Source organism: Anomaloglossus baeobatrachus, chromosome 3 (assembly GCF_048569485.1).
Source record: "Anomaloglossus baeobatrachus isolate aAnoBae1 chromosome 3, aAnoBae1.hap1, whole genome shotgun sequence".
Taxonomy (NCBI): domain Eukaryota; kingdom Metazoa; phylum Chordata; class Amphibia; order Anura; family Aromobatidae; genus Anomaloglossus; species Anomaloglossus baeobatrachus.
Window position 1 is genome coordinate 94,942,259 of NC_134355.1, and position 16,451 is coordinate 94,958,709.

Here is a 16,451-nt window from a genome sequence, read left to right on the forward strand (position 1 = left end):
TTTAAACTTTTTTTTTTATCCCTACTGGCTAACACGGTACAAAGATACTGTATATTTTACCTGTATCCCTGTGAGATGTGAAACTCATGTATTGTCTCCAGTCATAGTTGCTGCTCCAGGTATCTATAGTGCACTTTGGTGCTCAAAGACAAGTCTAGAGAGGGGCCTATGTGTGACGCCCTGGGCAAGCCAGGGGTCACAGGTCATGACACCACCACACCCTACACCCCGGATAGGTACACCGAAGCTACACCAGAAATCCTTGTTGCCTTCCTCCAGGGGCTGATGTCCACACCAGGGGGTGGGCCAGGCGGTTGGCTCCGCCCACCGAGGGGTACACAGTCCTGGAGGCGGGAAAACCAGGCAGTTAGTTGAAGTCAGAGTTTGAAGTGAGAGTGAAGTGGTAGAGGAGCAAGTGAGAGGAGTTAAAGTGGAAGGGAAAGTGACAGTTGAGAAAGCCTGAAGTTGGTCCGGGTGTGTGCCCCGGACTGAGACAGCAAGGTCAGCAGACGGCGGTGACCGTCTGCAGGAGAGGTTGATCGGAGGTTGCCGAAAGGACCGTGGACGGGTGGTGGCCCGGCGGTACCGGAACGGTATACGAAGAGAAGCCAGCACCATTGGCAGGGGCCTTTCGGATCCCGGCAAGGCTAGGAGTCGCCGTGAATTTGCCAAATCCGTCAGTGAAGGGGACCTCTGGGTTTCCCAACAACTAAGTCCCGAATGAAGGCAACAGTCCAACCGTAGGAGAGAGACACCGCCACCGCCAAGGTACCAGTTTCTCAGGGCCAGCGCCTGCGGGCAAAGAGGTGCTCCTCCGGCCCATATCCAAGCCGGGGAGCGGGTTACCGGTGGGAACCCATCGCTACCAACATTTCACTAGGTGCAGGGACAGAGACCGTCAACGTCAACTACCGGGGAAAAGCAACAGCAGCCATCCGTGGGAACCGTCTTTCCAGTCGTGTGTTTTACCGAGAACTGTGTCACCATCTCAGGCTGAGTGAGTACCACCGTGCCGTGAGGCACAGCGCTGCCCCCGTGACCCTGCACCTCACCAGGCCCCGCACCTGGCCTGCCATCCCTCATCCTCCACCCCATCACTGGGCCCCGGGACAACCAACCCCTACCCACGGAGGGAGGAATAACAACAAAGCTGCTCCCTGTCACCGCTCCCGGGATCCCCATACAGAGCAGCGGTGGTGTTCACACAATCACCACAACCATGGGTGGCGTCACGGACAATAAATCCCCAAAAACCAATCCCCTTTTCACTCACGGGCGAGGAGCGCCACTTGAGTCCCCGGGATCTGACCCATCGCTCGAGCCACCGAGCAGCAGAGGCCGCAGCAGCAGCGGCAGCCGGACCCGAGCAGTGGGAGAGCGCGGCGTCCCCTCCTCCGCCCGCGACATATGTTCTTTTGTATGTAAACATGGAGACAGAGCACCCCTTTCTGCAAGAACTAATGGCAGTTTGGTATCTTCCATTGAGGCAGAAGGTCTGTCATCATTTCTCAAAAGGCAGCAGAATTCACAAGCTGGTAAGACCAGCACCACCAAACAACTTGATAAGATGTGAGTTTAGGACATGTCATCCACACTAGGCTGGGGAGAAGGCCACAGAGAGGAGGCGTCGTACCGGAGACCAGCAATGCCCATCAGACTGGATCGGCTCCCTAGGTAAGTATTCTAAAAGTTTTTTTACGTTATGCACAGCGGCCTGAGCTCTTATATACAGTATTCTAGAATGCTGTATATAAGGGCTCACTGGTGTGGCCACTTATAGGGACCAAATCTGGAGACAGGTTCCCTTTAACATACATCCAATTTTTAGCTTAAAATTCTCCCAACCTTGACAAAAAAAGCTTAATTCCAAGAAGATAGGTCACTACGAAAGTACAAATATGATAATTTGCAGCAACCAGCAGTATTATTTTGGCACCTACAATTATTAAATGTGACTAGTCAAAAAGTTATAAAACGTTAACCTCTTGTTTCTGTTGTTTTTTAAGTAATAAGTTGCTACATGTAGGTTCACAATCGATAACAAATATGTGGCAACAAAGGCAGTATGGCTGTAGGGTGAAGTGAACGATATCTAGAGAAGAAAATTAAACATGTATTCCAAAAATAAACTAGACCTTTTATCCTTAAGGCCCCGTTACACGCTACGATATATCTGACGATATGTCGTCAGGGTCACGGTTTTCGTGATGCACTTCCATCGTCGTTAGCGACGTCGTTGCGTGTGACATCTACGTGCGACTCCGAACGATCTTAAAAATAGCGAAAATCGTTGATCATTGACACATCGTTCAGTTTCAAAACATTGTTCGTCGTTTAAAACGCAGCAGATATATTGCTACATTTGACACCCTGCCAACGACGAACAACATCGTTAGTGCGTCCGTCATCAGCGACGCGGGCATGTCGTTACGAGCAATGCTCCACGCCTCCTCCGCTCTTATTGGTGGTACCAACTGCGTTCTGATTTGGCAGGCATGGTCGATAAGGCAGACACAATTATACGCCTCTGTCGTTGCCGGAATCGTTGGGAAGATTGCTGTGTGACGATGTCCACATGACCACCTTGGACAAACAATATATCGCTGAACGATGTTGCATCGTTTGTGAGATGGATACATGTGACTGCTACAAAATGACCTATGAGCGATCTCGGCAAATCGTAGCAACGATTTGGGGGTGTCACATCGCTAACTTGATCGCTAGCAATATCGTTGTGTGCAAAGCGGCCTTAACCCCTTAACAATCACCGATATGCATAAAAACAGCGGCTGTTAAGGGGCCTTATTCCCTTATCACAGTTTTATGCCAGCAATCAGTAAATAGCTCCTTCTAACCTCCGCAGCTCTCCCTCATGGGAGGTTTTCGCCTTTTCAATATTCCTAACCTGCTCTCTCAAATGGACCTTAAGTTGGAGGTGGTTAAGCCAACATAGTATATGCCACAGGGATATTCTTCCTGGTAGATAACCGATTTCCATCAGCAGATAAGGAAAGGTGTAATGATGTATTCTTTGGCCCTCCTTGTTCCTTTGGATTATTTAGTTTTAATTAAATTAGCACAGGCCTTACAAGGATAAAACCAGAAAGGTGATTTTGATCTTGTCAGGTCTGTGTACCCTGGTAATAGCTATGGACTAAAAGTCCTTGAAATTTCTAGAACTTCTTGCTGTCCCAGATGGAAATTGTGGGAGACAATTACGTAAAATAGGATCCACGAGAAGGACCTTTCAATGTTTTCTTATAATGTCTTTAAAATCCCTCAATTGATTGTTCTAAATAGTTATTAATCTCACTTGTTCAATGGTTTTGTCTCGTTGTGTTGATTGATTTGGATATAGTAGGGAGTTTCTGGATGAGGTGGAAGCTCTTTAGTAATCCCTATGAAACATTCTGATACTATACACTCTATCCAAGAATCTACTGGTGAGCTCTGCATCCCGTGTTTTAAAATTTTTCTCTGAAGAGCAAATACATTTGATCCTGAGGAATTGAGCAACCAGAATATTCTTAATGGTGGCTGTCAGATGAAAAGATCTATCGTGCAATAGTGTATTTGTTACAGTCTGTTTACTAAAGACATCCATCTGCAGTAAACCATTATCAGATACTTTGATATTTAAATCCATGAAGTTCACCTATTTCCCAGATTTGAAAGTGAGGTTGATGTTGATGTTATTGGCATTCAGTCTCTGAATTAATCCATTTAAATCTTGGGTGTTACCGTTCCATACAAAGCAAATATCATCTATGAAGCGCATCCAGTTATGCACCTTATGGATGTAAATATCTAGATTTGTCAGAAATATCTCCCACTACCAAGCCTCAAGAAATAAGTTAGCATATTAGGGGGCACACGAGGCCCCCATTACAGTGCCTTAAGTCTGCAAATATATATTTTTGAAAATGAAACAGTTGTGGATCAGTACATACTTCAGCAAAATGAGAAGTAATGTACTAGTTGATGGTTCAAGTTACTTGATCTTAGAAAATGAGATGTTGCATGTATTCTGTCCTTGTGTTATACAGAGGTATGAGTGCCTCTACATCCACCTTGACCATCACTGTTTCACTTTTAAGATAGAGGTTATACAATCTCTGTAATGCCAATGTTGTATCTATTAAATGATGGTAAGGTGGCCACTATTAGATTGAAATAAAAATCTATCATATTGCACAGCCCCTTCTTTCCAGACACGATGGGTCATACTAGAGGGTTGTTTTTGTGATAAGGGATAGGATACCATGTAGACATTTTAGGATTTTTCTTAATTAAGGCTCCTATCATTTTGGGGGGGGATCGTCCAATCTTGAAATGCTTGCTCCAAGACATCTACTAACTTCGATTGAAAGGCAGGGACAAGGCTGTAAACAAGCTTCCTGTAACAGGATTGATTATTGAGGAGTTTTTCCACTTCCCTTTCATACATACAATTAGGCCAGATGTTATTATTATTATTTTCACGAATAATTAACCTAATGCATGTCAATAGGAAACTTAAATCATTTTCTGGAAGATCTTCAAAGTTGGTCTAGGATGGTTGTAAAAATATTGCAATGGATGGAAAAGTGCTGAAACTGAATGGAAACAGTATGGGTAAGATGTCTGGATGCATTTTTGATTCACAGTTGGTTTCTGGGACTAATGCTGTCAGAGTATTACAGAGAATAAAGCTAGAAAATTATACTTACTGAGTTTTGAGCAGCTGTCACACTGCTTACGGGTCCAATCATTAAAGTTCATGAATATGCACTGCTTCACCCACCCTCTGTAACAGTGTCTATGATTGGTTGCAGTCCTGCTTCCCCCACCACCCTCTGTGACAGTGTCTGTGATTGGTTGTCCTCACACTAGCTGTTTGGGTTCCCAAAGTGGAGTGTAAAATAAAAAATTGGAAAAAATGGAGTACGGTCCCCTGTATTTTGATGCCGAGCACAGATAAAGTAAACAGCTACAGGCTGCAGCCCCAGCTATGTGCATTATCTTGGCTGTGAATGAAAATACAAGTGACCCCATAATTAAAAGAAATGTTGGGAGGTTCCCTCAATTTAGATAGCGAGCCAAGATAAAGCAGACAGCTGGGAACTGGTATTCTCAGGCTGTGGAGGCCCATTATTATTGGGCCCTTCCAAGCATGAATACAGCAGCCTGCAGCCACCCCGGAATTGTCACTTCCATTAGATGCGTCCATTCCAGTGCTTTACTCAGCTCATCCGGATTTCTCTAGTTCAGTGGCAATCGAGATAATATAAGGGGTTAATGACAAATGTGATTTGTCAAAAAAATCACAGCTGTCATCAAGCCCAAGGTTAGTAATGGATAGGGGTTTATGAGTCCCCCCATTACTAACCCTGTAAGTGAAAATAATAAACACAAAACAGAGAAAAATCCTTTACTTAAAAAAACACCCTCTTTCGCCAATTTGTTAACTCCCAAACCACCCCTGTAGATCCAACTTAATCCTTACCACGATGGCCCACTATGATCCTGTCTCTGCTACATCTACGGTCACAGTGCACGGTCAAATTATAAAATGTGACCGCTCACTGCTGCCTCTGGGATACACTGAAGGAGTCGCTGATGTGAGCGGTGATGTCGGTGAGTTCACCTGATGTCACAACTGGAGGTGCATATGGTACCACCTCAGGTGGACTCATTAAACTCAGTGCCCTCATCTCAGGTGACCTCCTTGAAGTCAATGTCGGATTACCGGATAAGGCAATGTGCGCACTTTAAGTATTTGGTTGCAGACATTTCTGTACCAAATGTGAATCTCCTGGCAGAAAAATAGATGCAGTTTTTGTGCATTTGTTTTGCCTTGTGATGCAGATTTGGTGCAGAAATGTCTGCAACCAAATACTCAATGTGTACACATTTCCTGATCGGTAATACGGCATTGAGTTCAATGAGTTCGAAATCGGTGCAAAATCAGATGGGACCAGAAAAAGTAGGTAGAATCACTTGCAACAAACAAGTTTGTGCAACTGGACTCTGGTGGTGTCTATACAGGTCTAATATTAGACTAAATGAAGTATTTGTTGAGTACACTCCATTGCTTAGATGCTTTAGCAGTTCACTCTATATTATTTGAATCTTGGATTTCTACTCACAGACTGAGGATGCCATATTCAGTCTGGTGCATCTAGTATATCAGCACTAAACTAGTACACCACAACCACATTAGGCATTTATCTATACTTATCCTGTGTGCTCTGAGTGCTCCTATCACTACACAGTACAGGCATAAAATGACATCCCTTGACTGGTCCCTCTGTTTTATACTGCCTGAGATACCTCCCCAAATTGGCTGTGCTACATGATTACTGCAGGGCATTATAGTGAAACCCACATTTACACCCAGACGCAACAAGCCCTTGCACTACCTGTGAAGTATGTATGAAATAACGCTGGGCATTTATATTTTTAATTGCAAACTGCAAATCACATCACAGATTTTCAAATTCATATGAAAACACAGATATATGAATTTTGGCTCTTACTCCATCCTCCGTGGTTCTATCCACTGATCTCTACCCTTAAGGTCCTTATACACAGTACAATAAAGTTAGTCAAACTGATACAATTCTGTGGGACTAGGTAATTCTGATAGTTATGGGGGCTTCCTGACTCTCACTAACAGAGATCAGACTTCAGAGATATCTGGTGGTAGCTTACTGCCCTCTCCCTATACAAAACAAAAGCAGGCTTGGCCAGTGTGTATGTAAATGGGGAGCTGGGAGGGATAGCTGTAAGCCGAACGCTGAGGTGTGTATCAGCACCTTTATATGATGCTAAATAACTATTAACATTGGGCCTTGTTTATCTAAGTAAGTTCACATTCACAAATCTGGGCTACAATGTAGCCATAAAAATTGGATACTACATAGATAGTCAATTCGGATTTTGATTTATGTTTTGTTGCACACCCATAGATTTGTATAGGTAAGGCTAATCTGATATTCAGAAGTGACTAGAGCATGCGGCAATGTTTCTCAAATGGACTCTCGGCCCGTGTGGGAAAAAAAACTGTCATCTAAACAGACTTACTGAACTACATTGGATGGTTTGCTATCTGATTTGATCTCAGGCAGCACGTGTCCATGTAATCGCTCATCTGAATAAGCTTTAAATTCACCACAGTGAAATGTTTTACTCATCAATAAGGTTTTCAGCCTAACATTCGCCCCACGTTGGGCGCCAACTGATTTAAGGGTACACTCTAAGGTGTGTACAACCCTTACTTGTCTGTAGCCAAATTATCTGCATGCATCCAAAATTATCCACATCAGACCGAAGAGCTTTAATCAAAAGCGGAAGAATACTGTTTTAATCGCAGAACTTCAAACACCTTAGGATAGAATGCAAGAGTGCATATTCTTTACTATTGGTCCAGTTGCAGAAAGAACCTTTATATATATATATATATATATATATATATATATATATATATATATATATATATATATATATATATATATAAATATATATATACTAGAAGGTGGCCCGATTCTACGCATCGGGTATTCTAGAATTTACGTATTGTGTAGTTCATGTATGATTTTTGTTATATATATATATATATATATATATAGATGTTGTTGTGTGCAGTTACCAAGTGTTTGTGTAGGCGCTGTACATGTTCTGGGTGTTGTCTGGGTGTGGCGGGGGGTGAGAGCGGTGTTGTTTGTGTGTTGCGTTGTTTGTAGAGCGCAGTGTGTCTGTATCATTGTGTATGTGTGTTGCGCGGTTTGTGTGGGTGTGTGTGTGTGTTTTGGGGGGAGGTATGTTTTGTGCAATGTGTGTGTTGTGCGGTATGTGCGTATATTTGTGTGTGCCGCGGTGTTTGTGTGTTGGGTGTTGTGTGTTTGCGGCGTTGTGTGTGTGTGGGTGTCTGTGTAGGGCAGTGTTTGTGGTTCCCAGTGTGTGTGTGGTGTGTTGTGCAGTGCGTGTGTGGCAGTGTGTGTGTGTTTTGGGGGGAGATGTGCACCCCCCATCGTGCTCCATCCCCCATGCTGCGCACCCCCATCATGCTCCATCCCCCATGCTGCGCACCCCCCATCGTGCTCCATCCCCACTCCCCATTGTGCTCCATCCCCCATGCTGCGCATTCCCCATCGTGCTCCATCCCCCATGCTGCGCATTCCCCATCGTGCTCCATCCCCCATGCTGCGCATTCCCCATCGTGCTCTATCCCCCATGCTGCGCATTCCCCATCGTGCTCCATCCCCCATGCTACGCACCCCCCATCGTGCTCTATCCCCCATGCTGCGCACTCCCCATCGTGCTCCATCCCCATGCTGCGCACTCCCCATCGTGCTCCATCCCCCATGCTGCGCACCCCCATCGTGCTCTATCCCCCATGCTGCGCACTCCCCATCGTGCTCCATCCCCATGCTGCGCACTCCCCATCGTGCTCCATCCCCCATGCTGCGCACCCCCCATCGTGCTCCATCCCCCATGCTGCGCACTCCCCATAGTGCTCCATCCCCCATGCTGTGCACTCCCCATCGTGCTCCATCCCCCATGCTGCGCACCCCCCATCGTGCTCCATCCCCCATGCTGCGCACTCCCCATCGTGCTCCATCCCCCATGCTGCACACCCCCCATCGTGCTCCATCCCCCATGCTGCGCACTCCCCATCGTGCTCCATCCCCTATGCTGCGCACTTCCCCATCGTGCTCCATCCCCCATCCTGCGCACTCCCCATCGTGCTCCATCCCCTATGCTGCGCACTCCCAAACGTGCTCCATCTCCCATGCTGCGCACTCCCCATCGTGCTCCATCCCCCATGCTGCGCACCCCCCATCGTGCTCTATCCTCCATGCTGCGCACTCCCCATCGTGCTCCATCCCCATGCTGCGCACTCCCCATCGTGCTCCAACCCCCATGCTGCGCACCCCCCATCGTGCTCCATCCCCCATGCTGCGCACTCCCCATCGTGCTCCATCCCCCATGCTGCGCACTCCCCATCGTGCTCCATCCCCCATGCTGCGCACTCCCCATCGTGCTCCATCCCCCATGCTGCGCACTCCCCATCGTGCTCCATCCCCTATGCTGCGCACTCCCCATCGTGCTCCATCCCCCATGCTGCGCACTCCCCATCGTGCTCCATCCTCTATGCTGCTCACTCCCAAACGTGCTCCATCTCCCATGCTGCGCACCCCCCATCGTGCTCCATCCCCCATGCTGCGCACCCCCCATCGTGCTCCATCCCCCATGCTGCGCACCCCCCATCGTGCTCCATCCCCCATGCTGCGCACTCCCAAACGTGCTCCATCTCCCATGCTGCGCACTCCCCATCGTGCTCCATCCCCCATGCTGTACACCCCCCATCGTGCTCTATCCCCCATGCTGCGCACTCCCCATCGTGCTCCATCCCCTTTGCTGCGCACTCCCCATCGTGCTCCATCCCCTTTGCTGCGCACTCCCCATCGTGCTCCATCCCCCATGCTGCGCACCCCCCATCGTGCTCCATCCCCCATGCTGCGCACTCCCCATCGTGCTCCATCCCCATGCTGCGCACTCCCCATCGTGCTCCATCCCCCATGCTGCGCACCCCCCATCGTGCTCCATCCCCCATGCTGCGCACTCCCCATCGTGCTCCATCCCCCATGCTGCGCACTCCCCATCGTGCTCCATCCCCCATGCTGCGCACCCCGAATCGTGCTCCATCCCCCATGCTGCGCACCCCCCATCGTGCTCCATCCCCCATGCTGCGCATCCCCCATCGTGCTCCATCCCCCATGCTGCGCACCCCCCATCGTGCTCCATCCCCCATGCTGCGCACTCCCCATCGTGCTCCATCCCCCATGCTGCACACCCCCCATCGTGCTCCATCCCCCATGCTGCGCACTCCCCATCGTGCTCCATCCCCTATGCTGCGCACTCCCCATCGTGCTCCATCCCCCATGCTGCGCACTCCCCATCGTGCTCCATCCCCTATGCTGCGCACTCCCAAACGTGCTCCATCTCCCATGCTGCGCACTCCCCATCGTGCTCCATCCCCCATGCTGCGCACCCCCCATCGTGCTCTATCCTCCATGCTGCGCACTCCCCATCGTGCTCCATCCCCATGCTGCGCACTCCCCATCGTGCTCCAACCCCCATGCTGCGCACCCCCCATCGTGCTCCATCCCCCATGCTGCGCACTCCCCATCGTGCTCCATCCCCCATGCTGCGCACTCCCCATCGTGCTCCATCCCCCATGCTGCGCACTCCCCATCGTGCTCCATCCCCCATGCTGCGCACTCCCCATCGTGCTCCATCCCCTATGCTGCGCACTCCCCATCGTGCTCCATCCCCCATGCTGCGCACTCCCCATCGTGCTCCATCCTCTATGCTGCTCACTCCCAAACGTGCTCCATCTCCCATGCTGCGCACCCCCCATCGTGCTCCATCCCCCATGCTGCGCACCCCCCATCGTGCTCCATCCCCCATGCTGCGCACCCCCCATCGTGCTCCATCCCCCATGCTGCGCACTCCCAAACGTGCTCCATCTCCCATGCTGCGCACTCCCCATCGTGCTCCATCCCCCATGCTGTACACCCCCCATCGTGCTCTATCCCCCATGCTGCGCACTCCCCATCGTGCTCCATCCCCTTTGCTGCGCACTCCCCATCGTGCTCCATCCCCTTTGCTGCGCACTCCCCATCGTGCTCCATCCCCCATGCTGCGCACCCCCCATCGTGCTCCATCCCCCATGCTGCGCACTCCCCATCGTGCTCCATCCCCATGCTGCGCACTCCCCATCGTGCTCCATCCCCCATGCTGCGCACCCCCCATCGTGCTCCATCCCCCATGCTGCGCACTCCCCATCGTGCTCCATCCCCCATGCTGCGCACTCCCCATCGTGCTCCATCCCCCATGCTGCACACCCCGAATCGTGCTCCATCCCCCATGCTGCGCACCCCCCATCGTGCTCCATCCCCCATGCTGCGCATCCCCCATCGTGCTCCATCCCCCATGCTGCGCACCCCCCCATCGTGCTCCATCCCCCATGCTGCGCACTCCCCATCGTGCTCCATCCCCCATGCTGCGCACTCCCCATCGTGCTCCACAGTCACACATCAGACATTAAACACGCACACATCTGATCGCATACACTCACACACACACCTCACTTCTCCCTGTGCCCACCGGTGGGTGGTCCCAGCAGCTGTGCTGCACGCCGTGCTCCTCTGCCGACACTCACAGATCCGATCGCATACACTCACACACACACTCACACACATCCGATCGCATACACTCACACACACTCACACACATCCGATCGAATACACTCACACACATCCGATCGCATACACTCACACACATCCGATCGCATACACGCGCTGACACAATCACAACATCCGGAGATACCACATGCTTCCGGCCATGTGATCCTCTGGCAGGTCTTGGAAGATCACTACACAGTATCGCTGCCGAGAAGCAAGCGATATCACGGGATGTTGTGAGTATGTGGATGCAATCTGGTGTGTGTGTGTGTGTGTGTGTGTGGTGTGTGTGGTGTGTTCGTTCCGCCGCAGGACCTTGATGCGCTCACCTCGTGTGGGGGGCGGAGCCTGGGCGATCGGCCAATCCGTGCGGGGGGGGTGGGGCGGAGCCTGGGCGAGGAGAGCGGCCAATCCGTGTGGGGGGGAGGAGCCGAGGTGAGCGCCCAATCCGTGCGGGGGGGCGGGGCCATGGCGAATCCGTGAAGCCGAGCGGCCAATCCGTGCGGGGGGCGGGGCCATGGCGAGCCCAGCGGCCAATCCGCTGTTTGTCACCGTAACGACATGGCCAATCCGTGCGAGGGGGGGCGGACCCGAGGCGAGGCGAGCGGCCAATCCGTGCGGGGGGAGGAGCCAAGGCGAGGCGAGCGGCCAATCCGTGCAGGGGGGCGGGGACATGGCGAGGCCAGCAGCCAATCCGCTGTTTGTCACCGTAAGGACATGTCCCGGGACACAATTTTGGAGCAAGACAGACAGACAGACAGACAGAATAAGGCAATTATATATATATAGATATATATACATATATATATATATATATATCATAATTTTCTAATAAGCTGAATCCTCTAAATCACAGAAAAGTCCCAGAATGTCTTATAATGTCTGAGTGCAGACATGGGTGCAGTATACAATGCAAGTGCCATTTAGAGTACTGTTATTTTTGAATATCTTCATATCTTCTTATCCATAACAGTATTGTGCCTCCATGTTACAACCCTTCAGGTCTCTATGTGGCCTAAGGCTTTTCTCAAGGTAGACATACAGCTTATAAAACTTTTTTTTCTATCTCCTATTATAGGTGTTTACGTTTTCCACTATGACTCACACAGCCGCTGTTGGACCTGCATCATGGGAGCTATGTGTGACCGTAGATCAGCAGAACGAGTCCGAGAATCTAGGTGTCACAATAAGAGTGTCTGGAGATCTTCATATTGGTGGAGTTATGTTCAAACTGGTAGAACAAATTGGTAAGAGTTGTATTGTTATACATTTACTTCTACTGAATAACACCAATGATGGTTACTGTCCATAATTTCTAAAAAAATAATAAAATAAGACCAATGCTGTCCATTAAAGGAAATCTGTCACCAGGTTTTTGCTACCTCATCTGAAAGCAGTATAATGTAGTAAAAGATACCCTGAATCACTTAGTTTACTGGGTGCCACAGTTGTGACCAAATCAGAGTATTTAATTGTATTATTTAGCAGAGGAGCTGAGAAAGTTAACCAAACCCACACCAGGCTCTCTTTTACATAGTCTATTGACAGTGAGCTACTTATCACAGGATGGAGCATGGTCAGGCTAACTAGACTTGTGATCTCCAGACTTGCCAGTGATTATCAACTAGTGATAAATGCTTCATTATAAGTAAACAACAGTACACACTGTGATAAGGGACACATTGCTGAATTCTGTTTTTCATACGCTATCTCATGCTGTTTTCAATTTACATAACAAAAACCTGCTGACTTGATTTGTCAATTTAATTTTTTACTTTTTTCATTGTAAAAAAATTGTTTTTGTGATACTCATAGGAAGAGTAAATGGGGTATTCCCATCTCCAAGATCCTATCACAATATGTAGTAGGTTTAATAATAAGAAATTTGGCAAATACCTCCAATTAGGAATGTAGTACAGTTCTCCTGAAAAGCTATGTCACTTACATCATGTGCAAGGAATTACAATAGCTTAGGTATCCAAGATATGGCCATGCATATAGGAACAGTTAGTTGCTTAGTGGTCATAACCATGGATACCTAAACTACTGCAATGCCCTGCACACAAGGTAAGTGACATAGCTAATCAGGAGAACTATACTACATTTGTAATTGGGGTATTAGTAAAAAAACAACAAAACATAGGTAACTCCAGCACCAGATAGGATACCATACAAAAATGAAAATATAAAAACTTTTTTATTAGATCTTCATTTTAAAAAACACACAGTTAAAAGGCCATGAATAACACCTGATGCATTTCGGATCTGTAAATAAGATCCTTACTCATACTCATCACCTATGAGTAAGGATCTTATTTACAGATCCGAAACGCGTCAGTGTTATTCGTGGACTTTTTACTGTGTGTTTTTTAACATGAAGATCTAATAAAGAAGTTTTTTTATTTTAATTTTTGGAGGGTATCCTATCTGGTGCTGGAATTTACCTATTTTTTGTTGTTGCTCTTTCCTGGGAGCCCAATCCTGTTGTTATCTGTGCATCATATTGGACTTACATTACAGGCATTACGGTAAGCTGAAAATATTTTTTCTCTTTTCTTGATTTTTAAAAAAATAATTGGTTTTGCATCATTATATTCTATAGATTTTTTTATTTTTTTCACAATGAAGCTGGGTGGGGGATTATTTTTTGCAGGATTAGCTGACATTTTTTATTTACAAATGGACAATAACAATTTACACGTTGAGTGTCTCAATTGTTTACGCATTTTTAGCATTGTTTTACCAAAAGAAATCAATGGCCTCAAGGTAATTTTTTTCACACAGTGAAAACTGTTTTTAATACCATTTTGTATTTTAGAAGATAGTTACCTCTCTGTGCCGTCGGCATGTAAGGAAATGACTTGTAAACCCTGTAAATGTCAGATACTATTATATGTTATGTATACCTCAGCCAGGTGCTTGGTTGTGTTTTTTTATGTTGGACACTCAATGTTCATTTTGAGCTTTTACTATCTTCTACAGCGTATGCTACAGATGTAATTAAAAAAATAATAATTTTATTTCTATAGCACCAACATATTCCTGATACAAACAGCATATGACATTACAAAGAAACATATTGAACAATTCAAACAATAAGAGGGCCCTACTCACAAAACTTTGCTGTCTATAAGGAACTAGCAGTGATGTACCGTGTTTCTCCAAAAATAAGACAGGGTCTTATTATTTTATTTTTTTTTAACCCAGGAAGATGGGCTAGGGCTATTTTCAGGGGATGCCTTATTTTTTTCCCATGAACAACAATCCACATTTATTCTAGAACAAAGAAAATCAACATTTATTGAAATAGTCATATTGCATTCTGGAACATCAACATAACTCTCCAATCCCTGTATGTAACACATCTGTCTATCTAGCTAGCTATGTGTGTGTGTGTGTGTGTGTGTGTGTGTGTGTGCGTGTGTGTGTGTGTGTGTGTGCGTGTGTGTGTGTGCGTGTGTGTGTGTGCGTGTGTGTGTGTGCGTGTGTGTGTGCGTGTGTGTGTGTGCGTGTGTGTGTGCGTGTGTGTGTGTGCGTGTGTGTGTGTGTGTGTGTGTCTCTGTCTGTCTGTCTGTCTGTCTATGTATCCTTCCATCTAACATCTATCTATCCTTCCATCTATCTCTTATCAGGGGTCCCTGAGAGAGTGGGGCCCTGAGAAATTGTGCAGTTTGACTCCCCCTAACACCATCCCTGACTATAACTAGGGCTTAGTTTTGGAGTAGGCATACTCCAAAAATCCTGTAAAATAATGCTAGTCCTTATTTTTGGGGTAGGTCTTATTTTTGGAACAACAGAGTAAGGTAAAAAGTGTTTGTGGAGTGTGGTCAAACCATCTTTTTTTATAGATAAGAATATCTATGCATGTACTGAAAGTAAGGGGTACTTTACATGTTGCGACATCGCTAGCATCGGCTAGCGATGCCGAGCGCGATAGTTCCCGCCCCCGTCGCACATGCGATATGTGGTGATTGCTGCCCTAGCGAACATTATCACTACGGCAGCGTCACACGCACATACCTGGTCGGCGACGTCACAGCGACGTCACTAATCAGCCAGCCAATTGAATGCGGAGGGTCGGAGATGAGCGGGACATATCATCCCGCCCAACTTCTCCCTTCTGCATTGCCGTCGGGACGCAGGTAAGGAGATGTTTGTCGCTCCTGCGGGTTTACACACAGCGATGTGTGGAGCTGCAGGAACGACAAACAACATCGTATCTGCGGTCGACCCGACATTATGGAAATGAACGACGCTACACAGATCAACGATTTTCAATGCTTTTGCGATCATTTATCGTCGCACCTAGGTTTTATACGTTGCGATGTCGCTACCGGCGCCGGACGTAACCCCAACGATATTTCGGAAGCGATGTCGCAACGTTTAAAATCCCCCCTAACTGTCTAGGGATAATGTTTTCAAAAGAAATAATGCAGCACATGAAAAGTTTTGGAGACAGTAGTGAGAGGTTTGGAGTTTTGAGGATTTTATTCTTAGATTATTAGCAGAATGAAAGGCAGATATTTTATAGTAAACAGGAATGTGAGAGAAGATTTAGGACACTACAGAATTGTGGAGAACTTTGTGGGTAATATCTTTAAATTGTATTCTATAGCAGATAGGCAACCAGTGCAATGACTGACCCATAGTGGAGGCATAAGTGTACTGGCTGGATAGAAATATGGGCTATGCTACTCATTTCAAGCTAAATTGGAGAGGGGTTCCTAGTGAAAGGAAGACTGATTAATTTTGATTTTCAGTAGTCAAGATAAGAATAAATCAGTGTAAGGCCTCAGTTCCACTTGCACTTTGCAGGGCTGAATGCAATACAATAAAACATTGCATTGTAGTCGCACCAGTACAAAACTATGGGGCAGTGTCCATCTGCGAATGTTTTCTCATGCCATATCAGCAGGAGAAATTAAACACAGCATGATGTCTTGGGCAGCGAGTCTCGGCTCACACACACCCATACAAGTCTATGGGTGCGTGTGAAACATCGCACTGCACTAGAATGTAATCTTATCGCAGTGCACTGTACAGAGGGACAGGCCAAGGAAGAGATGGGGAGAAAGTGCTCCCTGCCTCTACTTTTTCCACTGCTGTGATCCGATCGCAAGATCACATTACAGTTGCATGACCCTTGGCTCACACTCGCAGCAGAGGGTCATTAACTTATCCCTTCGAATGCTCTCGCATCAGGGGCTATACGCTAGTGGA

The 16,451-nt window shown here is 47.5% G+C and overlaps 1 protein-coding gene across 2 annotated transcripts in view; it reads left to right on the forward strand.

Annotated features, from left to right (window-relative positions):
• Window positions 1-16,451, forward strand: part of FERMT1 (FERM domain containing kindlin 1) — a 107,359-nt gene that overhangs the window by 10,346 nt on the left and 80,562 nt on the right. For both annotated transcript variants that reach the window (XM_075339310.1, XM_075339311.1), the window contains exon 2: window positions 12,310-12,478. In XM_075339310.1, coding sequence (XP_075195425.1) covers window positions 12,328-12,478 — 151 coding nt within the window. In that variant the 5' untranslated portion in view covers window positions 12,310-12,327. The remainder of the gene's footprint in view (window positions 1-12,309; window positions 12,479-16,451) is intronic.